At 40.3% G+C, this 27,234-nt stretch overlaps 1 protein-coding gene across 2 annotated transcripts in view; it reads left to right on the top strand.

The window, feature by feature from the left end:
- Positions 1-27,234, top strand: part of TTC28 (tetratricopeptide repeat domain 28) — a 113,939-nt gene that overhangs the window by 1,014 nt on the left and 85,691 nt on the right. For both annotated transcript variants that reach the window (XM_040080467.1, XM_040080468.1), the window contains exon 2: positions 4,805-5,083. In XM_040080467.1, coding sequence (XP_039936401.1) covers positions 4,805-5,083 — 279 coding nt within the window. The remainder of the gene's footprint in view (positions 1-4,804; positions 5,084-27,234) is intronic.

Here is a 27,234-nt window from a genome sequence, read left to right as displayed (position 1 = left end):
TCTTCTGGTGTGAAACAAGAGCTCTTCAGGTGCTAATGGAACCCTTTATAGGCTCTTTGAAATGGATATGTGGCAAGTGGATAAATTCCTGAATGGATGTGCCTTGAATGTTGCCCTAACAGGTGTTCCTCGAGTGAGGTTACTATTCACGCCTGATTTTTGCTGAGTTACTGCTTCATCACTCCCTCGTTGCTGCCTCTGTCTCCCCCTGGCTCACAGATAGGTCAGAGGGAAAGGTCTGTTTCCTCATTGATAGTTTGTGATTTAATTACATACGTGTATCTATACATAGATACATATATATAAAATTATTATTAGCAATAAATAGCTTTAAACATTATGGATGTACCAGAAAGTCCTGTTTATTTTTAACTATGGATTACTGTTTAACTATGTAGCTGTTACTACAATTTTTAGCAACATGTAGCATGCCTTCAATTAGGGTGGATCTAACTGCTGTCATAAGTGCAGACGTCTCCAAGCTCAGTACTGGAAGCTCACAATTTCTTTGCATTTTTAAAAAGTTCTTTAAGAAAAACCATTTTCTATAGAAAATTTTGTTTAAGCTCCAGTTAAGAAAAAAATCTGTTTCTTTCCTGTTGGTAAGTTCGTATCATCCTGAGGTGGCTTAAACCCCCAGTTTTGGTGGTCTTTTATTTCTTTCCACACTATTTCTGTTGAATTTCTGCTCTGTTTAGGGGAAGGTTGGATGTGGTTGGCAAGGTTTAATGTCTCTTCGGGAGTGTGGTACAGCTTGGCTGAAGTGCTGGCTGCTGGGAGGTTTCAGGGACAGACTTCATGTGCTTTACTTGTCCTTTGGGCTCTTGTTGAATCCCATTTCTGTTGCAGAAAAACAGTAATACCCTAGAATATGAAGAGAAAACATAAAACCATTTTACAGGTTAAAATATAAGTTGTGTGGAAGTTTTCATAGAAAGGGAAGCTCAGTTACAGATTTAAGCTGATTTTGGAAAACTGTGTTTAGCATAAGTTACTGTCACTCTTTCTTTTCAGAATCCATTTGGAATGCCAATTTTTCTGCTTGCCTCTTCTTGTTCTTTTCTTCTTCCTAATGCTTCATTAAGTATCTTGAGCTATTTAGATAATTTAAAATATAAAAATTCTACATATCACACTTACAGTATCTTTCTTGAAAATGATAAAGAACTTTTTAAAAAAGGTGTCCTAACTATGGACTTCCCACCCAAGACATCATCTGTATAGAGCGTATTTATTTGCATTATGTAACATTAAATTAGAGGAATTGCATACAAACCAACAAGCTCTGAGATGTAACACTGGTGTTTTGATAGAACATTTACTTTTGCACCACATTGTTTTCTTTAGTCCTCTTGGAGCAGAATGTGGATTTGCTGTTATCTCTTCTCACTCATCTTGCTGGAACTCACTGGGAATCTGTTCCCTCTGGCTTTCTGGATAGCAATATGCTGCTCAGAAACATCTTTCAGTGTGTATGGGCACTTCTTATATTTGATGGATGTTCTGTAGAGAGGACTAAGTTTAACAAGCTTGATCAGTGAAGACAAAAGTTCCTGCAAGGTAAGTTTTGCTCTATATTCAGTTCCTGTGTGCTTTGTGGGCGGTTGGGAGTTCATTTCTTCTTGAAAAGGGAAAGACCAAACAACATTGTGTGTGTTTTAACACTCCACTTGCATGGCCAGCAGGGTTGAATCCTGAGCACCTTCTGCCAGAAGAGACTTTTCCACCAGTGAAGGAAATTTGCTGCGGGGTCTGATCTGAAGCGGATATTGTGGAAGCTTCTGTCTGATGTGTCCTCTGCAGTAGGAGCTGATTTCTGCTGTCTTATGCTAGTTTGAGGATTAATGTTGAGAAGCTCGTGCCATCTTCTACTTTATTAGCAACCCATGAGCTTCTGACTCAGGCTTTCTCACTAGATCCCCTTCTGCACTTCATTAGAACCTTGTTTGTTCTTCTGCACCAAGAAACCTCTTCTTTAGCATTTAGTACATGCAAGCACCTTCCATAGCAAAATGTTAGGCAGCCCAGATATGAGCATTGCCATCACCTTCCACTGTATTAACAGGAGAGGAGCAGTGGTGACTGGAAAGTGGGGATGACTTTCCAATGACTGCTTTTTGTGGGTTGGTACCATAATCATAATCTTTTTTTATTTGTGGTTTGAGTGCCAGAGTGACTCAGTTTTACTGGGTTTCGGGTTTTTTCTTTTACCTCATGATGTTTTACTGCCTTACGTAGTTCTCATGATAGCAAGAATTAAATAGTAACATATTCCACAAATTACCATCATAGTTTCCTTTTTTTCTTTTTTTTCATGAGATTATTTCGCGTCACAGGATATTAGAGGCAGAAACCACTTCACTTGGACCGAGAGGATGTCTCTTCATGGATCCTCCTTGTTGTTACAGACTCACAGTATGATTCTGGAAGGATCATTAACAGCTTTGTGTGTTCATTTGTTTGTGCATAATAAACTGCCAGAAAAGACAGCTGTTGTTGGACTTGTCTCACTGGTGCTTGAGGTTGTGCTGGGTGCTTTGTGCCCTTGCAGAGGCCCCACTGCTGAGGGCTCAGTAGCTCTTGGTGGTCCTGGACACGCAGCTCCAGCTGGCTGAGCAGCAGAGTCCCTGTGGTCAGGCAGAGGGCTGGGTGAGATGTCACTGCTGCCCCTGAGCTCTCCAGGGTGGGGCTGGCTGTGCCTTCACGCCAGGCCAGACCTCCCGCTGCAGGCAGTTATGGCCACAGCTGGTGAGGAATCTATTTCTTGAGATATTAATCTTCTGAATAACTGAAGTTCACGGCTGGTTGTGGTACTGCTGGTGGAAGCTGCAGTCGTTCACTCCGAATGCGATAAAAGCGTGGGAAATACATGACATTTGGTATTTTTCATTGTCCCTGATGCAGGTCAGTGACCAGGAAATACACAGGGAATGGAGTAAAGACAGCAGCCACCTTTAAAGACACATGGAGAAACTGCTGCCCCTGGCTACTCACCGCCCCTTTCCTGCAGTACCTCCAAGCCTTCTGGTGACTGATTACCTTTCTCAGGGTTTCCTCATCTTTGTGTTTGGACACGTGCCCATGTAATAGCTGCTGCATCTTCATATTCAGCTCTTGCCCTCAGGTCACAACAAACTGTCCATGTGATGAAGTTTATTGTCAGGTGCTCACAGATGTGTGAGTTATTGAACTGCTTGAATGAAGCGACGTGTTCAGCGCTAGCATTAGCAAGAATGGTGTGGAGAAAGCAACCTCACAGACGAGAGGAAAAGAGGTGTTGATTCAGTCTACAACAGATTGTAGCTCAGTCTACTGCAGCACAAGAAACAGTACATTTACTGGCACAAAGGAGATTTGGATATTAGGAAAAATACTTTAATGATGAAAATCCTGAAGCATTGTAAGGAGGTTGCCTGAGTAAAGGATGGAATCTCCTTCAGGAGAGAAGTTCAGAAAAAGTTTGGACAAACACCGTCAGAAAAGAATGGATATAATAAGAAAAATAATAAACCAGTAGTTTCTAACGTAATGCTTTTCTATTGTTGTTATTTGACTTAAGGAAGAAAAGAAAAGTCTACAGACCAATTGATCCTTGTGACAGGATGTCAGTTTGCAGCTTGCTTCCCTTTCCACCTTTAAAAATATGCCCCAGCTGGGTCTGGTAATGTATTTAAGCCCTGTGGTTGTTGTGTTGTGGTAACAATATGTGATATTCTTAAACTTTCAATCTGCAGGACTAAAACTAGATGACACCAATCTTAATTATAGTTGTCTAAACCTTTAATGAATATTTTCAAGTACTTTGTATGTTGCCATATGTATTGTATTGCCCGTTGCCAAATACTGTTGCTGCACAATTCCCAACTGCCTTGTGATTTGAGTTGGACTAAGATGTTCTTGCTGAGCTCTTGAGTATCCTTGGGAGAGAGTTGGGTTTGCATGATAGAAACAGATACTGACTGCAAAGGAGTGGTTGAGGAAAATGTGCAATGCAGGAAGTTAAATAGAGGGAAAGGGTGTACCACAATTTAATGGAACTAGGACTTTCTACAGCTCACTTTAAATAATGTCTTCTAATTATAAGGCTTAAATCTTTTTATCTTTGTTATTTTGTATTACCTGAAGCTGTCAACGTGGGAGGGTGGCTCTGCCAAGGATGAGTGTTCTGTTGTTAAAATAAGTCGTCTGTCCCACTTACTTCTGAGAGTGGATGTAGTCCTAAAAACTCCTCCTTTCCTTCCCAAGTATGAACAATTTTCAGCTGCATGTCGTTGGATGTAGAGTTTGTGAGCAGAGGTTGCAGTGCAGGTTCTTTGGTTTGAAGAGATCTTACACATTTTTCCATTGTCTGTGTATGCCTGTGCTTCTCTGTGATCTGCATATCAAACTTGAGATGTACCGGCATCGTCTTCTTATTCACAGCTGCCACCTGTTCTCTACCTGGCAATTCTGCTTAGTGCTGTAGAATCAAATAGGGTGGCTGAGGAGAAAAGCACTTCTGAGTGTGTGGAGTGCAGCATATGTAAACAGACCACAGCTGCTCTTGTGTCTAGAAGACATCATTCATAGGGAATGATATGTTTTGCAAGACTGTTGCTTGTGTACCCTCAAAAAGAGATTCAATAGATAAACAATTTATGTCTTTAAGAATCTGGTTCTGAATTCATAATTTGTTCTGCAGTGATGCTGGTGGCGTTAATTTCTGCTGTACAGTTTCTAACAGTTGGATCTCTTTTTTTTTTTTTTCTTTTTTGAGTAACATGTCTTAACACTAACATATAATTTCTCCCTTTCCCCCTGCCAGATTTCTTTCTGTGGATCAAAATCCTTCAGAAGAAAAAGTCCTGACAGCCCCATGTTGAGCAAAGCTGAATTTGTGGAGAAGGTTCGCCAGAGCAACCAGGCTTGCCATGACGGCGATTTCCACACCGCAATCGTGCTGTACAACGAGGCCCTGGGGGTGGACCCTCAGAACTGCATTCTCTACAGCAACCGTTCTGCAGCCTACATGAAAATCCACCAGTATGACAAGGCCTTGGATGATGCCATCAAAGCACGGCTCCTGAATCCCAAATGGCCTAAGGTAAGGAAGTGTGTTTGTCCTTCTGGAGAAGGAGGAGCTCCTGTGGGATTACTGGTCACATGTGTAACACCCAGTGTAAATGAGTGTGTGAATTTCTATAAGTCTGTTTTTTCTAGAAGCTCCAGATAATAATATATTTTCTGTTTAAAAGTTGTTTGACTTGAATTACCTGTTGGGTATTAAACAGTTTTCTGTGTAAGCATACTGCTCCCCAATGGGTGTATGCTACTATTTTACTGTTTTAACACAGCATGGTTCCTGGGTTGTGAAGACCAGACATCTGTTTTAATGTTTAATGTAGACAGCATTCATCAGCATCCAGGAACATGTGGTTCTAAAACTTTGAGAGGTAGCACAGAGATTCTTATTAGTACATTAGAATGATAAGGCCTTTCAAAATTCAGAGCGTTTTTGTGTAGTGTATTTTGGACAAACATTTGAAGAAATACGGGTCTTGGCAATCTCAGTAAGACCTGACTACGTAAGGAAACATTTGTGAAGAGTAAATGATGTTGGTTGCCTCTTCCTCCTGGGCTTGCTTCCCACCAGCTGCCATTGATTGCTCCAGTAGCTGCCCCGCCTTGGCTAGTCCAGGGCCAGCCCTTTGCATGCTAATTGATTTTAACAGCATCTGCTCCAGATTCCATTTTCTCCTTATGAGCCACTTCAGGTAAAGGAGCAGTTTAAGAGCAGACTCATCACCCAGGTTCCTCTCCTCAGAAGTTAGAGCAAGTGGCCAGCATGGTGCTTTGCACCAGCTGGACTCCAAACTGTTGAGATTTTCTTCTATTTCAAAGCAGATCACTCTGTCTTGTATTTTGATTTGCAGTTGTTTATTAGCCTCTGGAAAAGGTTTTTCATATGATTCCTTAAGACTTGAATTAGTCTGCATCAGAAGAAACTCCTGCTTTGTCAGGGAGATGATTTATAAACTTCTAAGTTGTGTTGTTGTTGAGTGGTGGTTTTTTTTGTGGGTTTTTCTTTGGTCATTAACTGTTTTGTATTACTGCATGTCATAAAAGGTTTTGTATGAAGGACTCTGTTTAAAAGTAGAAAATTTCATTACTGTAATTAAACCCTAGCTGTCCAGGTTGGTTGGCTGCAGATGGCTAAGGAGTGTAAAAGCCAGGGTGCCTGTGCTCAGTTTTGTATCCTGGGTCTAAGAAGTCTGGTAGTGATTTAATACAGAGCTGACTTAGAGGAAAAGTTGTAAAAAGGTTTAATAAAAGAATACTTTCAAAATGCCAGTCACAGAAGTACAACTACCTTTGAAATGATGAGTGGAAAAGATTTGTGGATCCAAGATAAGAAGATAAGATGGAAAAGGTTTATGAGCCTAAAAAGGATATCTGCGTTAAATAAAGGCATTACTAACAGTCAGTTAAATACAGACGTAATAGACTTATGTATTGAGGCAGTACTAAGGTGAAATATTGAAAAAAACCCAAAACATTCTTAATAATTTAAAAAATTAGACTTTTTTTTTTTCAGGTAGACCATATCAGTGAGTTTAAAAACATGGAAGTAACCCTGTTTCAGTTCTAGCTCTGCTATTAAATGTCCTGACCTGACCTTAAGCAAACTCTATTTCTTTGTTTATTCTTGTTTTACAAGAAGTCAGGAGTCACTTCTACAGAACATTTTGAGCTTCATTGGTGGAAAAAGTACTGGAAGACTTAAATGAAGTTGCTGTGATGACATAGCATCTGTTCTCGTTTTATTCCATCAGTGTGTAATGGATATCCTTCCCTGTGATACACGATGTTTATATACTTCAAAAGTTACTATCAGCTGGCAGTGGAAGAGTCAACATAGCTTTTGCGGGCATCCTGTCCTGAATAAAGTTCAGCCGCAGTCACTGGTTGTATCTTCCCTTTTATCTTCTCACAGTGGTATCTTTAGTTTGTCAATGCATCACACACTTCCTTCTTTTCTCTTAAACCCTCATAATCCTATTTGGAACCTTGTCTCTGTTTTTTTAAGTTTTAGAGATTTGGTGTTGGTTTTTTTCAGATCATGCCTCTGTATTTTGCTTCAGAGGCTGTGTCTTTACAACTTTTTGTTGTCATTGTTCTTTTAAGACTTCGTATGTAAAAACAGATTTTTGATTTCACTTGGGCTGGAGGTAGAGTAGTAAATATAAACATGAAATGAATTTCCCTTCAAGGCCTTTCATTAGTTGGATTGAAGGTCAAAAAGGTGTTGAGCAGAAATGATTTGTAGAGGTTGGAATTTGACTGTGCTGCCTGCCTTCATTGGCACAGTTGTGATAGAAGTCTCATAAAACTGGCTTGGCTGGGAGTGTAGCTTGGCTTTTAGAAAGGAACAATGATGCTTCTGCAGTAACTGAAATAATGAAAACCCACAGCTGAACAAATTATTTTTTTATCCTCTGCGTGTTCATTCCACACCCTTCTACATAGTGCTTCCCTTTCACTTTGAATTGTTGTTTCCACAAATCATCTGCAATGACTCTAGATTTCAGAGAAGAATGAAAAATTTTACTGGAGTCTGTCTGTTACTGATTTGGCAGCTCCACAGTGAGGGTGAGTGTTGGCTTAAGGCGTTGAGGCCATTCACTGCCCCTCTGTCTTCATTCTGTGTCCTGAGTTTGTGTTAGTTTGGTGAGGACTGGCTGCTTTGAGTTTAGGCTAGATATTAGAAAAAAAATTCTTCACAGAAAGAGTGGTTCAGCATTGGAATGGGCTGCCCAGGGAGGTGGTTGAGGCACTGTCCCTGGAGGTTTTTTAAAAAAAGAGTTGATGAGGCACTCAGTGCCATGGTTTGGCTGGTAAAGGGGTGCTAGGTCACAGGTTGGACTCGATGATCTCCAAGGTCTTTTCCAACCTAGTTTATTCTGGGATTCTATTTTCCTCGTTTTCAGCATTTACAATTTCTAAAAGGCGTATTTGTATTTTTATTACATATTTAATCCTAATTTTAGCCAGAGCAAGGAAAGGTGTACTTTGGGGAACGAATTAACTAGTCTGCTATGTTTTGAACACAGGCATTTCAGGAATATCTGATACCAGGCTGTGGTGTTTAGGAGCTTACAGGAGGTACAAATGGTGTCAGTTTGCAGTGTCCCTACACAGTATGGGGATGTTTATTTCCTTGAGTGTGTTTGTGTAACTTGTTTGTGTAACTTGTAAGCCAAGAGACTTGTAAGAGACAAAAGGAAGGCTCTGCCTGAAGTTGGAAACTTGTATATTTCAATGTCAACCTTTATTTACCTTGTTTCTTTTTTTTAATAATTGATTTTTATTGATAGAACAGACCTGGGAAGATCAAAACTTCTGCATACAAAGTCTAAGGGAGTTTATTAATTAGCCAGAAGAGGGAGCTTAGTAGGGACAACTGGTATTTGGTTTGAAAGACCTGGGTTTTAAATACAGAACCTGACTTCCTTTCTCTTAGGAAGTTGAAAGATTGATTTGAATGCAGGCTTTTTGAGTTTTGAACTACTAAATGTAAGTTTCTACATTTCTTTTCCTCCTTTGGGTACAAACTGCATTTCTTAGGTAGTTTGTTAATTCCTATTTTTTTGCTCCTACTCCACTTAATGCTTGTTAACATCAGTTCAATACAATCTGTGGCTGAAAGTCATGCTCTTAACATCCCCACCCTAAAATCTCCCTTTAAAGCATTAATTAATGTTGGGTAACGAGCAGGTATATTTATACAAATGCATATGCTTATCTGTGCAGCTCAAGACGTGAACAGTGAGAAAATGATTGCAGAGAGGAACATCAGGTCCCCTACAGACCACAATAACTTATTGTGTTTGGCTGAAACATGTTTATAACAACAGCACATAAACCTGTTCATAGGCTTTGTCTGACAGGGCTGGCTTGTGAGTTCTGCTATTTGAAAAATACTTTGTGTACACAGCACTGAGAAATGCAAGGATAACAGAATATTTCAGGATTTAAACTGCATTTTGGAAATATCCAAGAGGCAAATCAGATCAGGCTCATTTTGTTCTTTTATTTCCCACTGAAGAGTTTTCTTTGTTTTGCTGTTGATCATGCTCTAGAAAATTTTTATTCTATTTCTCTTCACAGCTGTGCAGCCTTAGGCATGGTACATGAAAATGGAGGGATATATATTATGTGACTCTGTATACCTGAACAGTCTCTTTTAGTTCTTGCTGATTCTGAGATATTTTTTAATCCTCACATTATAGAGAAAATGCTGGCTTAAATGGTTTAAATTTGGACCTAATTCTTTGCTAAAATGTAGATTTCACTACCCATTGAGTGCTGGCTCAGTGCTGTGACAGCTAACAAAAGGTACAAACAGCCTACTGCTGCTGAACAATTAACTGGGTTTTGGCATTGATTTATTCTCCTAATCTCTCAACAGAAAAGTTGTTCATTAAAAGGAGATGAAATGACTTTGTCAGACTTGAATACATTTGGCTAATAGGAAATGTTCACAGCCTAAGACAAACGGAAGCAAAATCACAAAGATGGATGTTTTCAGCACTCGGAGGGGTACCTTGATTTTATTTGATTTCTTTGTCCTGTGTGAGTAGAAGGATGCTGACTGTACCATTTAGTGACACTGTGCTATTTGAAGCGCCAGGGACTGGTGCTTGAGGAGCAGCGTTCCCTGAAAAGCGCAGTGGGTCGCTGAATGAGAGGGAGCCGAGCTGGCAAACACAGCTGAAGATCCAGGTTTAGGAATGATCTCTGATTATTGCAACTGTTCAAGGCACTGGGCACGGAAAAATGTTATTTCTTAAAACAGGACTACCTTATTGTATCAACCTTCTTTAGAGCTGAAACACCTTTTAAAGAAAAGTTGAATAGTCTGGAGAATGATGCAAAAGGAATGCTGTGTGCCTATGTAATTCAAAAGTAACTAGGAAGAATTGCAGCACTTTTCATCAGGCACAAGTTTCTCTTATGGTCTTTGTCTCTCCTAATTTAAAATCATTGTCTCAATTTAAAAATGTGGCTTAGTATCTCTAGTGGAGAAAAAATACAAAAGAACAGAAAGAAGGGGGAATTGTGAGCCGTGAAGCCTTTGGGTGTGCAGGAGGGGTTTAGGTGTTGTCATCTCACTGTAGGGGAATTTGGCAGAATAGCTTGCACTGGTATTTTGTTAAGTGACTCCAGCTGCCAGTCATGTGACCGGGACTTTCACAAGAAAAAGGGGCACTTGCATGTCCACTTGCACTTCTCCTGAGTGCTCACCCATCTTTATAAACAAACCTTCACATGCTCTAGCAATCCTAAGGACCTCAGAGCTTCTCAGTGAATGGCAAGCAGAGTGCCCACCCTCGGTCTCATGTAAAACTTTTGAGCGAGGAATGTGATTTGACCACGTAACTTTTTTCATGAATAGACCTCTTGTTTTTAATTTGATGAGCAAGGAAATTTCCAGTCCTGTCCTTCGGCTTACAGTCTGTCTTTAATTTGCAGAAAGTTGCATTCTAGTACTTCAGACGTATAACCATTTAAGACTTTTTTCACTTTGCTAGGACTTGTGTTACGTTATTGTGAGGTTTGTGCATTTCTTTCTGTCTTTTTGTCTTGCAAAATCACAGCACAGCTGAAGCTGGCTGGGACCCTTGGAAATGAACGCAGGGTCAGCTGGAGCAGGTTGTCCATGACATTGTCTGGTTGGGTTTTGAATTTCTCCAAGGATGGAGACTCCACAGCCTCTCTGGGCAGCATGTTCCTGTGTGTCACCACCCTCACCAAAAAATTTTCTGCTCCCTCCCCGCCTTTTTTTTTTTTTTTTTTTTTTTTTTTTTCCCAGTTGGATATTTAAATTATGAGCATCATGTAGTATTTTGACAGCTTTATGGAGTTAATGGTTTTTCCCAACAGTCAAGTTCACTGGAGAAATAGTCTCTGCACCAGAAGTGATGATTATGGCATTGCTGGGGGAAAATTGCTGTCCAGATAAGTTATATAGGTTCTCCTTTCCCTAAATTCCTAAAATTACAGAGCAGTAGCAGTGCAACATGAGAGCAGGGGACAGGGACACAGTGGACTGATGGCACAGTTTATGTCATCCTAAAAAAAAAAAGTATTTTCACATGTAATGGTTTTCTGTCTTAGACAAGCACACAAGAAAAATTGCTCCTTTTTAAGAAATCAGATTATTGCCTTAGAATTGGAAAAGCTTACAGAAGTACTTGAGTCTCAGCATGCAACGAATCAACACAAATTTTCCAAGCACTTACTGCAGGGTTTCATTATTCCTTCCTTTGTTAGCTAGAACCCTTTTGTATATGGAATAAAGCAACTTAAAATTTTCTTTTATGGAATTAACTGCAGTTCTTCTACTTAGCCTAACTGCTGTAATGAAAATTTCTCTCCTCAAAGGTGCTTTTTTTTTTACCCCACAGTTCTCTTGCCACTGGAACTAGTTATATTACTGTGCAGGAATGGTATAGTGGTTTTTATTCCTCATTCATCTGAGCATCCAAAGCACAAATGCAGAAGTAGTTCTGAAATGCAGAAGTGAGGATTGATCTGCAAGGGTGATATTTAAGAAAAAGTATCTCGTTACCTGCTCATTGAGATTCAAGCGCATTACCACTGGATAGCATTTTAAGACATTTGGACTGACTTCATTTATTTACACAATACTGGGTTTTGAGCCCCAGAGTTTCAGACTAAACCCTTAGTATGTATTGTTACCTCTTTTTATCACCTACTCAGGCCTTGAGGAGTTAGTTGTCAGATGATTTTTCTGCTCAGTTTTTAGTCCTTCAGTGGTTTGTTCCTTCAGTTTTGCTATCCTTAAGAATTAGATATATATTCCTTGGTTTTAGTCAGCATGAAAGGATTGAGTTTTCTCATCTTGGAGATTAATTCCTTTGCTAATATTACCATAGTGGTGACTCTTTCTGAAGTTGTGGAATTGTGGAGGGTTGAGGTGATGCGTGGAGAAATGAGTGAAGCACATGAGAGGGCGCTCTGTGCTCAGGCGTTCAGCAGGGCCTGGGATCTCATTCCAGCTCTATGCAGATAGTCACATTTTTTAGATACTTTGAAGTGGAATTTCGTTAATTTCTTTCCACAGTTGGTGCTGTTCTTGCTGCCCATTGTGTTTGTCTGGCATCAGGCAGGAATGGCTGGCACGGCAGTGCTGGCAGATCCAGCTCCTGAGGCTGCAGTGGCGCTGATGCTCGACAGCAGGAGAGCAGCTGTTCTGAGCTGTGTTTTCTGGAATGGTTTGCTTTACTCAAGTTATCCATACACATTTGGGCTTCTTTGTCTATAAGCCCCTTATCACTATCTATTTTTCCTTTTGCTGCGATTACATTATTTGCTGCTTTGATTAATCAGACCACCAACAACTGTGTCTCAGATGTTTTTGGTTTTGGTCTGCAGCAAATAGTCTTGTTTTTCTTAGGGTTTGCCATCCTGGGTTTGTCCCAGCTCTCTGAATTTATGCTGTAGTTCTGGTTGGCCAAGGACTAGAATTTGAGCAGCACAAGGGAGACTGCCCAAGAGGTTGTGGATTATAAGGAGTGCATCAAGCCCTCCTCTCCTTTGAGAGCTGCCCATCAGTGGCTGAGTGACAGTAAAGGACAAGAGAGGGTTTGAGTGGATTCGAGGGTGCTGTACCTGGTTTCTCTGTAATAGACAAGAATGCACTTATAAATCTGCATTTCTTGTTTGGGTATACAGGCTGATACATCATGGCATTTCTGGACATCACTGGATCCTCATCACAGACCTGTAATATCAACCAGTCTCTGGGAAATTAAATTAAATGGAGAGTTCGTGAGAGCAAGTGGACAGGAGAAAATACTAAAAATGGAGAAAGCAGGAAATTGCCTTGACTACAAGTCAGTAGGAAACACTCAAGGATACCATTTACAGTGTGCTGCACTGTGCCAAGGGCAAGAAAACCCAACCAATTAGCAGGGGCCTTGCTGAGAGCTCCCTGACAGCTGAAAACACATCCAGGGCTTAACATTCCATCTTGCTGGCCTTACAGTGCCAACAGGTCTGTTCAGGTCATCCCATCTCACTCCCTGTAGCAGAGTCAGATGTGAAGTGTCTGTGATCATGTACAAGTAGGAAATGCAGCACAGGGATAATTGCTGCATTAAGCACAGGCATTTTCTGAGATAAGAGCATGAGGACAGTTCAAACTAATGCAGACAGGGAAGAGGTTTGTGGCAATTATTTTTATTTCTATAAATCTGTTGTTCTCTGAGTCGCTGCTCCATTTGTGTCCCTTTTGCCTCAAGCATCTTTGTACATGATTTCTCTTTTGCTCCAAAGAGGAAATTATAAAGCCCCTTGCGTTGTATGGAACAATAGAAATAAATGACTGATATTTCAGCTATTATCCACTAACAAAGAATTTACTCCTGAAGTTTAAAAGAAAGGTTGAACAATATTGTAATTTCTATCATGTGGTGAATAGACACTCTAGTTCCAGTTTTATTTTCTGGATTTATGTCAGTTTTGAACTCTTCTTTTCCTCCCTTCAGTCAGGAATGTCAAGTTTCTGTCCTGGAAGTTAAATAACTGAATTTCTCTAGAAGTTCTTAGAAGTCTGTCATAGACACAAGTTTTTTATGCTCTTCAGTGCAGTTATTTTTGTAATTTCTGATGACTTTACCAGAAGTTGGCAGTGGTATGCAAATTCCCGTACTGCTTTTTTCATTCTTAAACAGTTGAGGAACCAGCTCATAGAAGAAATAGATCATATGAATATTGATGTATATAAAAATATATATATAATAAAGGCATTTTTCTTAGTGTCCAGTATTTGAGACTATTCTCCCCAGGCAGTGTATCTGATGGCTTTTGTTAGTGTTGTCAGGTTCAAAATTCTATCCCATGTGCCCAATAGGTCTGTAACTGAAAACTATTCCTTTAGTTTTTCTTGCGTTAGAACTAATACAGTGCTCGCTTCCCCTGGTGGAAAACTTATTTTTTATTTAGACAAGTGTTAAATTCGTGGTTTTATGATTCATTTTTAATGAACTTCTTCAATGATGCATACCAAGCCCTAGATATTCTGGATGCTAACAAAGGGAGAATGTACTTGGGTAGAACATTTGTTAATAGAAGCTTGTCTCATATGGGAAGTGCAAAGAAACTTTCTTGAAACACTGCATTAAATGGCTACTTCAGGCATAATTGTCCAACTTTTTTCAGAGTGAAAAAGGAGGTTTAATTTTTGCCATGGGTTACGTAATCTGTATTTTACTCCTTGTGGCTATCTGCTTGCAAGCTTTTCTCTTTCACAAATAAAATACAAAAAGCAGTGCAAGACATAGCAGAAAGTGAATTATACAAAATAAATGTGAATTATACAAAATAAATAATTTAATGATAATTTAATAATTACTAATTTACATAATGAAGGGTGATTTTATAAACCCACATCCTCACAAGCACTAGGAACCATGTGTCCCAGAATCATAGAATCAAACATAGCCTTTTTCTGTCTCTGAGAGCTCTGTTCCTTCAGCTGATGGAAGATGTTGGCTCTTCCGTGGGAATTGCTATGCTGAGACTGAAGGGCCACATCCTGGAGTTTAAGCTCTGGTGGGTATGAGATGTTTAAGCAAACAGAAACTGTGGGGAGTGTTTTCCTGGCAAACATGTCAGCTGTCACAGATTTGGGGGCTTTCTGTCCTCGAGATTACATTTGAGCTGTTGTGTCTTGATTAGCACTGATGGACTTCTCAAGAACTGAATTTCTGAGCCCATTTGTCCTGTGAAGCCATAACATCTAGTGGAATTCAGTTTCATAATATTTCTAAATGTGTGAAAAAGCTGGTAAAAGGTGGTTTTATTTCAGTTACCATGGTAACATTCAGTTCTGTGTTTGCTGGACAGCTCCCCCGTGAGTTGGGCAGAACGTGGTTGGGTCTTGCCTCACTCTATTGGACTTTTGTAATGACTCAGGACAGGAATTCTGGACATATTTTCCTATTTTTATTTTCTTTTTTATTTTTCCTTGCACTGTAATTCGTTTTTAATTGGTCCAAAATACAAGATAATGGTTCTCCTTTGCTTTTCCTTTGCCAGATGAGTAGGAACTGGAAAACAGCCTAATATCAGATTTTGTTATAAGTGTAACCTTTAGCCCCCCTCAGTTATCACACAGGAATATCTGTAAGCTTCTTGACTGCCTTTGGTTTCCATTGCTTAGACATCTTGTTTTGGCCCTGATAGCTCTCCTGCAGCGAGCCTCGCTGTTACTGGAGGTTTGTAATCACTAATAGTGATTAATTTTAATGCCAGTTGCCCTGAATCCTCTCCCGTGCCTTTAGAGATACATGTCAAGCTTCAAGGCCTCTTATTCATTGAAATCTTCGCTGGGAACACAGAGTAGTAGTCTCACTCCGGAGGATTCAGATGTGCGATGTGCTCATGTTTATTTTATGGTGATACATCTCATTCAGTTGCCATTGTTACCAGGCTGTGCGAGGAAATTACTTTTTATCATGAGTAGGGTGGATAGGAAATGCATGCAACTGTATTTCAGGGAGTAAATTTTTCATGGTTATAGCCCGTGGGTACTAAATAAAAAATGTCAGCTGCCTGGATTTGGTTGCATTCTAAAAGTGTGCTGAGAAATGATGGCTTCTGTGACTGTTTGGGAAAGGACAGCCAGAGCACTGAGCCCTCCTAGGCTTAAAGCAGAAAATGTGTGCACTTAACTCAGATGGAAATGTTTGGTATTGCAAGGTACAGTTACTGAGGCTTTGCAAAGCTGTAACAGAATAGGGAATGCAGCAGAAAAGGCATGTGGATAAGAGGAGTGTGTCTAGTAAATGTGTCTTTTAAAAGAGCCTAAATTAGTGTTCCAACGAATAAGAACGAAATCAGTTGCCTGAATGATTTTGTGCCCTCCCACATTTGTTCTGCTTGATCTCACTGATCCTGGAGTCTGCAGAGGGAGCAACAGCGAGCATCCAGCTCTTAGTTAATGATCCAAACCAGCAACTCACTCCTGGCTCAGACACATCCATTGTCTCTGTGCTCTCACACAATTTCTCCTCCCAAATACTAATGCTTTTGTTCTCTTCTGTGTCCCCACGCAAAATTGTGTTTATACTAAACAAAACAACGACAAAAAAATCACAGAAGTGTAATTTTTATTGTTTGTAATTTAGAGCGCTCAGTACTGTTAAGTAGAGTGATAAATCATATCTGGAACTATAAATATTTTTATGCATTTGTAAATACTGTGAGCATTGTGTTGGGTTTGGTTGCTGCTTAATAAAAACAGGAAAATTTAAAATTTGTATGAAAATAACCATCTGTATTTCACTAATTAAAAATTTACTGCAGCTTCTGTGAATTCATGTTTCATGAAACCACACTGTAGAACGGAAAGAAGCAATTTGAATGTAGGAGATCTACAACCCTCCATTCTGTTAATCTGGGTTAAAGACAGTTTTCTGGGCAGGTAAATGCAGTGAGCTCACTGGTCTTTCAAATGCCGAGGCCTCTGAATGGCTTTTGTGTACATTTAACTGATTTTTTTGCTTTCTATCATAGTGTTTGCATTTTACTTTATGTACCTCTTTGCATTTTTATAGTGCTGCAACCCCCAAAAATTCTAGCAGTACAACATAAGGAAAACTTGTTACCTAGTTACTTCCCTTACTTTGGGGTTGCCCCAGTCCCTTGGCCTCTGAAGTGAACAGTAGCATTGTTCAAATATTCACACTTTCAATATTGTGTAGCATTCAGGTTCAGCCTGAGATTGTATTTGAGGAATTGACTCTGAAAGTGAGGTACTCACAGTTGCATGGGAACTTCATCTACTGTTTTTTTTTTAGTGAAGTGGCAATAATAGAAGTGGAGAAACACATACTGTTTGTGGTCTGGAGGTACAAAAATGTTGTTGCTGGAAATACACAGGAAACAGGCACAATAATTTTTTTTTTTTTTACTCTTGAGATATTTCCCAACTTCTAAATAGCTAAAAAAACTTGAACAATATCTGGCAGGTTTTTATTTTACCTGAAAACAAATGGAGGATATGAATATTTGTCTACTAATATAGAGAAGGCTAAATTTACAGTCAAAAATATAAGCAGATGTCCAAAACAACTGGTTTTTATAACCTAAAGGACCCCCAGACACTTGCACCAACAAAAGTTGTTTTGTTTTTTATCCCTCGCTCACAAAAATTAACCATCTGCTCATTAGAAGTGTTACAAATGGAAGAGCTGAAATGGGACTGGTATGGCTTACAGCTTTTTGGCAGCTGCTGAGAGACATAGTAGGGTTTAGTCATACTTTTCCTAGAATCACTGAATGGTTTGGGTTGGAAGGGAACTTAAAGCCTGCTTGTTCCATCTCCTGCCTTGTGCTGGGACACCTTCCACTATCCCAGCTTGCTCCAAGCCCTGTCCAACCTGACCTTGGACGCTTCCAGGGATCCAGGGGCAGCCACAGCTTCTCTGGGCACTCTGTGCCAGGGCCTCACCACCCTCAGAGCCAAGAACCCTCAGTGGCATGGAGGTGCTGATACCAGAAATAAACATGTGTGAGCACAGTTTACATCCCAGCAATGCCTGTGCCACACACGCAGTGAGGAGGAGACCTCTGCCACATGTCACAGGCACGTTCAGTAATGGACACTCCTGGAATAATACTGTGAACTTTCTGTTGTTCGTACCAATGCAAAACTCAGTCCTTTGGGAGCTTCAGGTCCGTATTCTGTGCTTATTGTAACACAGAATTCACATGAAATGGCTTGGGTGGGATGGGTGACCTTTAAAGATCATCAAGTCTAAATGTCTTTAAAGCAAGAAATGTCTCTTTTCTGAAAGAGAAGTATGTGAAATAAAACTGACCTTGATTTTGAAAGGAGCAAGGGTAATTGCTACTAGAGAAGATGATGAATTAAGATTATCCTCTATTGAGCTGGTACTGGCACCACCCACAGCTGTCACAGTGGTAGCCAAGCTGCAGGAGAGGAGAATATCTCTTCAGGCAGGTGGAGAAGGTGGGTGGACACAGCTATTAGAGGATAGCCTTGATAGCCCCCTCTATTTTGCTGTAGCCATTCCAAGAGGGTAATTAATCATGGTGGGCTATGTCTCAATCTAGGGTTGATGCACTGCATTCTAATTAAACTCATTAGTGCTCATCTCTGTGATCACAGGGTAACTTTCTTTAAAGCTTCTAAAAAGATTCTGTCAGGAGTAACTTGCCATGAAAACAGACACAGAACTGAAAATCAGGAACATAAATTTCCTTGCACTGCTGTTACAAGTGAGGAAGGACCAGAAATATTCAGGACTCCCAGAGTCAAAACAAACCACCCTGTAACATTCAGAGTAGGAGTGCCAGATTCACTCTTCCTTCTTTCAGTGTTTTTTAAATCTGGTATTTCTAAGGTCTTTTACTTTATCTGCAGTAGGGATTCTCTTTGTATCACGTATATCCTAACCAAAAGTGAAAAGGAAAATACATTATCCCTGGAGTATCACATGTGGCAATTAATTAATCTGAGATTTTTCCAGGGGAAGAGGTATTATAAACAAGACATGTACATTTCAGTGTGAGAAATGCTACATAGTTGCATATATGTAGCATGTTTTAATCTTTATTAGTATACAGCAACTTAGTTCAAACGCTGGTCACCACTACAAAAAATACTAAAATAATCATGATTTTTCAATAATAATACTGGATGAAAAGGAACTCAAGAGCGTTAACTGAGTGACCTTTCCAAGAGTGCTCTGAAATGAGTGACAATAGCCAGGATTCCTGAGTGCGGTTACCTGGTGCCAAACACAGCAGTTGAGCTTGGGAACCTTCATTCATGGGGCAGGCAATGGGAAAAAATTGCTTTTTTTATTTGGTAGCACGGTAACTTGAAATCATGCAAGGGCCCTCATTTTTCTGTTCTGGAACATTACACTGATATCTGGAAATGCTCTGGTGGCAAGCAAAGGAGATGTCAGTGGGATCACTGTATCTAGAAATACAAGTACTGTCTTGGGAGAAATGGATTGATGTGCTGCTGCTGCCTCGAGCCAATGTGCCTGGTAATTTGTGATAGACCTGGCTTCTGGCTTGGTCCTGTTTCTGTGGATAACCTCTGAGTGACCCTTTCCTGATGAGTGAGTTGGCTCTTTTGCACGAGACCACTTTGCATGAGAAGAAAACTGAAATTTGTCATTTTGAAATACCAGTCTGTTGCAATTTTTCTCTACCCTTTGACAATTAAGCCCTATTTAAGAGGACTCAGGCCTGGGGACCTTGTTTTTCACCTCTGTTAGTGAAATTATTGCAGGGAAATCTCGCAGCGTTATCTCTCCTTGTGACTTCATTACCAAGTTGCAGTATCTGTATGTCTGTTTCCTTCTGGCTGATTAGTTTGGGATTGATAACAGGAGTTGGAGCAGAGAGCCAGTTTTGGTGAATTCCAGGGTCTAATCGTGCAGCAGTTCTTGGCTCCAGGGCTCTCCACCAACGAGCGTGTAAGTCATGGACCTTTGCTCTTGGCATTTGTCTGCCTTTCTTTAAAAGGTTTTGAAAGATTTTGAACATGAACATTTTTCAGGTAATAGAATTATTTTCCTTCTGATTTGCCCTACAGTGTAGAACCTATTTTCTTAAGTGTGCCAGAGAGCTTCCTTGCTGCTGAGGCAGTGTTAAGTAATGAGTATGACACAAGATGAGCCATTAATCCCATCTCCAGAGAACAATCAATCTGTACAGTGCCACCTACCATTACCCACAGCAAAGAAAAACAAATGTGGGTTTCTTTGTGAAATACAGATTTCCTGTTTTTCAGGTTGTTAAAGAGTTAAAACCCCACTGTGAATAAAAGGAAAAAAAGGGTTGTTCTGAGAAGTAACTGAGTCCTTACAGCAAAGAGAAGATCTTTACAGGCAGGGTAGAATAGAAGCAATTTAGGAATGATTTGAAAACTGTTGTTGAGTAATGGGTGTGAGTGGGAGAGAGTGCAGCACAACAGATAAAACACCGAACAAGATTTTGCAAGGGGAAAACTTTTGGGGCTGGAAGTTAGCCCTGTTCCCCACAGGGATGCTGGGGCTCCGTTTTGGTGGTCTGTACAGTAGAGCCTGCGCCTTGGCAGGCTGAGGAGAGCATGATGTCATGGGATGCAGAACACATGCACGGAGAGCCAGGAACTGCTGTTCGCGCCGCAGCGCTGCCAGATGTGCGCGCTGGAACGCGCTCTGAAAAATGGAAAAACCATCTTTGTAAAGATGCTGAGAAATGTCCTGTACTGAGCCTGGGCTCAGCCACGGTATGTGCCGAGTACAAAAACGCTCTGTGGGGTTTCTCAGTCCTGGAGCCCAAGTTCTGCTCTTGGGAGCAGCCTGTGTAGAATGCCTTTCCCAGTGTTTTTCTGAGATGAGCTTCCTGTTCGATGAAATTCCTGTTTTATCCAGAAAACATACTGAGGGCTTCTTCATAGGAATTACTTGCAGCAGAGGAGAATCAAAGGAATCTATTGACTCCAATTTTCACTTGTAGTCCCTATTAAGAATGGTTCCACATTCCAGCAGCGGATCTGCTGCCAGACATTGCTCTCTTTACTGATGCACAGCTCTCTCTGCAGATTAACTGGCCTCCAGGAATTATTTGAATCTCTTACCCAAGAGTGCTTCACATGCAATAGAGCCAAAGGTGGGTTTAAGCTTTTCTGTATTTCAGGGTGAAATACGGGGGTTTCTCCCTAGATTTCTTTCTCCTGGATTTTGAGGTCAAGTAAAAACATTTGTGTTCAGTACAGAATGTGTTATCTGACCACTGGTGTACAGAGAGTTAAATATAGCTTTGCTTCTCCCCCCTTTTGCACAGGCTCTAATTAAAGGGAGGAGGGGAGATGCTGGAAGGCAGCAACAGGAGAACGCCTACAGAAAGTCAGGAATTCTTTATCCAAATGGAACAACATTTCAAGCTTGAGATATTTTTTCTGTTTTATATATTTTTTTAATGTTTACTGATGATTTTTCCTGCTAAAAGGATCGTTGCTAGCTAATAGTATTAAAATCTTGCTGGTCTGTGTACAAGACTACAAAGAAGTCTCCTGTAGTAGTCACACAGGTAAATTGCCGCTCTGGAATCTTTGGAGCTGTGCGATTCTGAGGGATCTACTTAAGGGTACTCTGATGATTGCCTCAGAGGGATGTGACATCTGTGGGTTGCCAGAAGGTTCATATTGTACACTTGTTGAGTAGAAATGGTTCTGCTGATCTCAGAGAGTGTACCACAGCAGGGATCTGGTTCCTCCCGTCTGGGATGCCCAGGCATTTCTGCCGTGCTGGCAGTGAGACCCTGACCTCAGCATGTGATGGTGACTCTCCAGCTGGAAAACTCAGGAGGCAAATTGTGCTCTGTGCTGTTTTAATAAGGAAGGGCACAGCCTGTAGGTGTCCCTGTGCTTGGATAAGGATAATTGCTGCCAGACTTCAAGGCATAAACTTCTAACAAGTGGCATCAGAAAGGAGTTTTCTTCCTCATAAACAAGATGCACTGTTCACTGTCTTCGTCATGTTGTAGAAGATGGATCTACAAGAGGTATGTTCCCAGATTTTGTCTGTTCTCTTAGAATGATCAGGACACCCAGCAGAATAAATTACTGATTTAATAGGCCAGGCTGTTAGATTTAGGGACCAGCTTGTCTATCTGATATGGGGTTCCTGTAGCACCTCAGTTGAGGCTAGCAACAGGAACTCTTTGTTATTATTATTTTTTTAACAAACTGATTTTTATTGAACCAGGAACTATTTGGAATAAACCGTTGTAAAACTGTTTCAGTTTCAGGACATTAAAGTCATGGTTATTGGGCCTAAGCCTTTATACAGCTTAATTAGAAGGAGAAGAATAACAGCAGACTTCTCTGAAGTGTAAATATGAGCTTATTGGCAGCATATTACCTAAACTCTGATGTTTATAGAATGGTGGTTGGGTAGCAATGTGAAAACCTGACAATCACTGCATTTCTGACAGCCTGCTACGATGTCATGTTGAACACTGAAAGTCTGTGCCCAGGCAGAGGGAATATATCAAACTAATTTGTCTCTCTTTTGTCTGTCATTGCTTATACATGCAGCATATAAAGAAGGCATTGTGCATAGCAGTATAATTCAAGATCTGTTGAGTCTCTTCCATTTCTCCTAGATCTTAATAAATTGAAAAGTTTTTAGTTAATTCTTCTCCTTTCTTATTTTTGCTTATATCATTCAGGTAATTCCTTCCCACACTCGTTTTGTTTTGTTTTGTTTTTAATATTTGTGACACACATTCAGAATGTGCTGTCAAAGCTACTGTGTATCAGGTTAAAGATACTTATCACAATCTTTTTTTCCAGCTATCATTACTTAATTGCATTTCAGTTCTAATTGTGTTTTCTGTTCTGCATGGTGGAGCCTTTGGGGTCTGTGGATGACACCAGAGCCCTTGTTCCAAGGGATCCAGACATATCAGCAGAGACATTCTGGGGAAGCAGATTGAATGTTATTTTTCCTGTTTGCTGGGTGCCTGTGCAAAAACCTCTGTTTCTAAGGTGTCTGATGATAATCTCACTTTTTTAAATGGAAAAATCTGTGCTGGAGAAAAAGGTGAAATGAGTACAGGCGACTTTTCAAGACTGGATTCGTGCTTCTGGGTCTGCTGTGGGGTCACCTTTTGTAATAAAATTTCAGTAAGAAAATATGCTAATTGCAAAAAATAGATTAGGGAGTAATCTAGTATTTAGTAATTAACTTCCATTTACACAGCCTTCGAAAAAGTATTTCAAATCAGTCTGTTATCATCAGTCAACACTTTTATGTAGGTGCAGACTGAATATTTTTTTATTTTTAGTTCTTGCAAATAGCTCACCCCTCACCTTTCCTGTCAGGCATGAATGAAAACTGTGCTGCATGGTTGGCTCCTTCTGTTTCTCCATAGAGAAAAATTTTAGTAGCACTTATGCTTGTTCAGTGCTGGATGTTTGAGCACATGAAGGTAAATGAAGCAGATGTGTTCTATATTTTTAGGTCGGAGCCAACAGCTGTCCTAGTTATTCTTAAATGCTCTCACAACTTTATGCAGAAAAATGCCACTGAAGTCAGGCTCTGACTAAATTTTGTGTGATGTAGTGGTGTGCTGGTTGTAGGACAAAGCTAACTGGGGTTGCCTTGGTCACTGACAGGGTCTCGAGTTCCTATTTTGGTATTTCCTCCTAATTTTCCTGTTTGAAGTAGTGACGCTAACTAAAACTGCATCAGAAACTCTTCATTGTAGTGCTGAACTGAAGATGCTACTTGTCAGCAAACTGCACTGGAGGATTGTTTTAGGTCACTCCCAACTGGAACTATTCTATTCTAAGAATCTTAAATGTGACTCTTCAGAGAGGCCAAATTATCTCTGCTCCAATGATTTCAGTGATGCTGTGGGGTTTTACAGCACCTTGAGGCTGTTTCCCACTTTTGAAATGCTTATCTCTGATGTGGCAGTGACAAGGTATTCTCCAGATTACCTGTAGCCTACAGAAGGAATTGCTCTTTGAACATCTATCTTTCTGAAGAAGATTTATCTGATTCTGCTTTTGAGGGTTCGTTGGCTGGCTGTAGACACTTTGTCATTGTCGAGGAGTTCAGTTTATTTCTCTCCTCTGTTGTCTTACTGCTGCAGCAGTGGAAAGGGCAGCTGTGAGATACAGCATGCTGTGCTTTGGGAAGATCTGGTGCTGCATAAGGATAAATTGTGTCACATCTCTTATTCATACAGTCCAGACTGAAAATGTGAACAGACACAAACAAAATTCCTGGTACACATTTTACAAGAAAGTTTAGCAGGTGAACTGCCTATCATTCTAAATCAGTAAGAGAAGAGTCCTTAGGGAGTTTTAAATGCTGTTTCTGACTGTTACAGGATCTTTTGTTGAGTATCTCAGGGCTCAGGAGTAGGATAGCTTTTGTAACATGCTTACATTTCCACTGTGTGGAAGAGAAATTAGAATAGACAAAACAGATCCTTTATAATACAATAGTTTTATTGTGTAGCCCTTTCAGACAAAGCTGAAAAAAAATTTTTATTAAAACTTTGCATATGCTTCTATGATTTCTTTAAATTTATAAGGTATGTTCTGTATCCTGAAAATCAGGACAAATTTAATGTGCAGAGTATTGTCACTGAACTAACTCCCTCCCTGCTCACCTATGAGCTCCAGAAGAGATAATTGCTAAAGCAATAACTTTGACTCTAATTTATTTTATCTTTCAGTTTCTTCATGTCATTGTCATTGTGTATCTGAAGTCCACCTCTTTAGGAGAAGTGTCTAAATGGGGATGTGAATTTAAATCATAATTGAAAGGTTTCACATTTAATTTGCTCCTAGGGTTTGGGAGCTTGTTGGTTCCTCTAGTGTACTGATGGATCTGTTTCCTCAGTGCAGGAGTGTCCTTAAAGGTATCACAGCCATCCTCTATCCTTTTGGATGTTATTTCATATTCAGACACAGAATTCCTTCATTTCAACACAAACCTTTTGTTTGAATCAATTGTCTCTTCCAGCAAATGATCGTCTCAGGCCTTTAGTCCAAGCAGCATCATACCAGGAGGGACAACATTGTCTTCAGTCTCACTTCTGTCAGCATGTAAGATAATACAGCTTGCAACTGGGTTTTTTGGAAAGAATTCATACAAATATGTTTGAGGTGTACTGTGAGGAGCAGGCAGAGGGGACTATCTTGGGGAATAAAAGCAGTGTTTTGGTTCAGGAACCTGATAACATTGTAAATATACCTAAAAAACTATTTAAATTTGGATAACCTCCACTAAATTAATGTTAGTCTCCCATTTTGGGTGAGTAAGAGCTTATTTGAGGCTGTTATGCCCATAAAGATGCTGATGATGTGAGTGCTGGCAGATCCTATGAATGGCTGGAGTTGCTGGGTAGGGAGTGGGAATGGGGAGGGGGAAAGGAAGAAAGAGCAGCTCTGCTGGTGAGAAGTTTCAGGTGTTAGTTACAGGTGATTTATTTGGCTCTTCTTTACCTGAGACAGCAGATGGTGATGGAAGGTGGCAAGGGAAGACTGGGAGAAGACCCTTCTCCAGGAGAGGACAGATAGCAGAAAGGGTGCTTTGCCTTCCAAGTTTCGCGACTCTTTGCCTTCCAAGTATTGCACATCTTTGCCTTCCAAGTATTGCTTTGACCCACATCTTGCCTGAATTACACTTGTCTCCATAGCAGCAGTAATTGTACTTCCTATGGAAAAAAGGAGGGGCAAGTCATAATTAGAAGCAGGTCCCAAACATGGTTTTCTGCTCAGGATCATGTAAGGGTAGAACTGAAGCATCGTCCTAAGCCAGTAACAGAGTCTCAACAGTTCTGAAAGCAAACACCTTCCTTGGAAAGACACAGCTAAAATTTAGGATATGTGTCCTATCCATTGAACTACAGAAACGCATTTTGCCATAGGACTATCACAGGCACGTGATGTTTATATAGTACATTCACAGTTGAGGTGCCAGCAGAGACTCTCACTGTGCTGTGAAGGGAAGGATGATGGAACAGGGCACTGTGGGCACTGCTGTTCTCTCTCTCTCTCTCTCTTTCTCTATCACCTCTCTTCCGCCCATTATCCCCCAATTTTCCCTTCTCCAAGGCATGGTGTAAGGCTTTCATTTGAAACACCAAGGGATGGCATGGATAATGATGGAGTGTTGATCCTTTATTTCCTGAAGGCTGTGAAATAGATGGAATTTTGTCAGAAGACTTGGTCCGTTAATTAAAACAGAATTGCCTAATTCCTGCACTTGAAGAGAGTTCCCTTCTCCCAGAGCAGAATTTTCTGAACTCCTTTTTCCCTCTTGCTCAGCAGCTGCTGTAGCTCCTTCACTCATGCAGAGTCTCATCCGTAAACCCTTGCGAGGTGCTGTATCTGCCTTCAGCACTCCGGCTGGAGGGAGGCAAAGTGACAGACACAGAATCACTGTAATGAATTGAAAGCTGCTTTAATAAATGCAGAAATAAAAGGATTTGATTTCATTATCCTTTACGAATTTGCCAAGGGACTCAGCTGTTAGGAGCTTGGTCTGCAGTGCTCTGGCTGTGTGGGTGTTACTGAAGTGCTGGCATCTCACATGCTGTCAGCCCAGGCAGTGCTCAGGGAAGTGCAGGTTGTTACTCTGAGTCTTCGTGTACCTGCTGAACACTGTCCAATTTAGCTGCTGCCTAACTAGAATGACACAAAGAACTGAATCCTCATACTACTTGCATAGCCTGACTAGCAAACTGCTCAACAAGACATCTCCAACAGGGCCTCTTCCTACTTGCAGTGTGTGATTGCTTCTGGGTGATGCTCACTTGGGTTGAGCAGAGGGAATTTCAAGGTGTAACAAAGATATCAACTTAGAAGTTATTGAAAATGAAGGATTATGCAAGAAATGTGATGGTACATCAGATAGTTCTGGGTTCTTGCCAAAGATTAATTTTAAGAAGACACTTTAAAATGTTCTTTTATCCATTGAGTTGTAAGATTGAGGGCTATCAGATATGTCTAATAATGCTCAGCTTACTTCTGATATTCACTGACTGCGAAAGGAGGACCATATACTGGACTGTCAGCTCTACAGTGCGAATTTTAAAAACACCAGTAAATCAAGGAAAGTAAAAAAATAAGATATTGGTGTAGGCTGTCATTTTGCTGGATGATTTTGTACCAACTGGCCCAAATTATGACTATTATTCACTCTAAAGTATTAAAAGGAATAAAATATGTTTATTTATGTATTTCCTTTTTGCTAGACCTAAGATAATTGGAAATAGTGTCACCTTTATCTTATTTCAAGTTCCCTTAGAAAGCTTAACTCACAGTCCAGTGCTTCAGTCAGGAGTCACACTCAGGGAGGGGTGGTCACAGCTTCTTTACACGGTTTTGCATAATGGGCAAAAAGTCCTTCATGACAATGTTTAAGCCATTAACTGTACCATTTCAGTCTCTCACAACAGTTCCTGCATTGCTTCCACTTAATTATCCTTACTTGGGAAGAATTTCAAAAACCTCCTGTTGATTATGTCAAAACACCACATTTTGTAATCTGTCTGTGAATTTTGATAAAGCTTCGTTCTGACAGCCACGTGGAGAATGGCATTGTCTGATGCTGAACATTGATGCTGAGCACTTATTTTCTTGACTCAAGCACTGACTGCTTTGTATAGAAC

This window comes from Hirundo rustica, chromosome 17 (genome assembly GCF_015227805.2).
Source record: "Hirundo rustica isolate bHirRus1 chromosome 17, bHirRus1.pri.v3, whole genome shotgun sequence".
Taxonomy (NCBI): Eukaryota; Metazoa; Chordata; class Aves; order Passeriformes; family Hirundinidae; genus Hirundo; species Hirundo rustica.
Note: the sequence above shows the minus strand (reverse complement) of the source record. Positions and strands in the feature narration are given on the sequence as shown.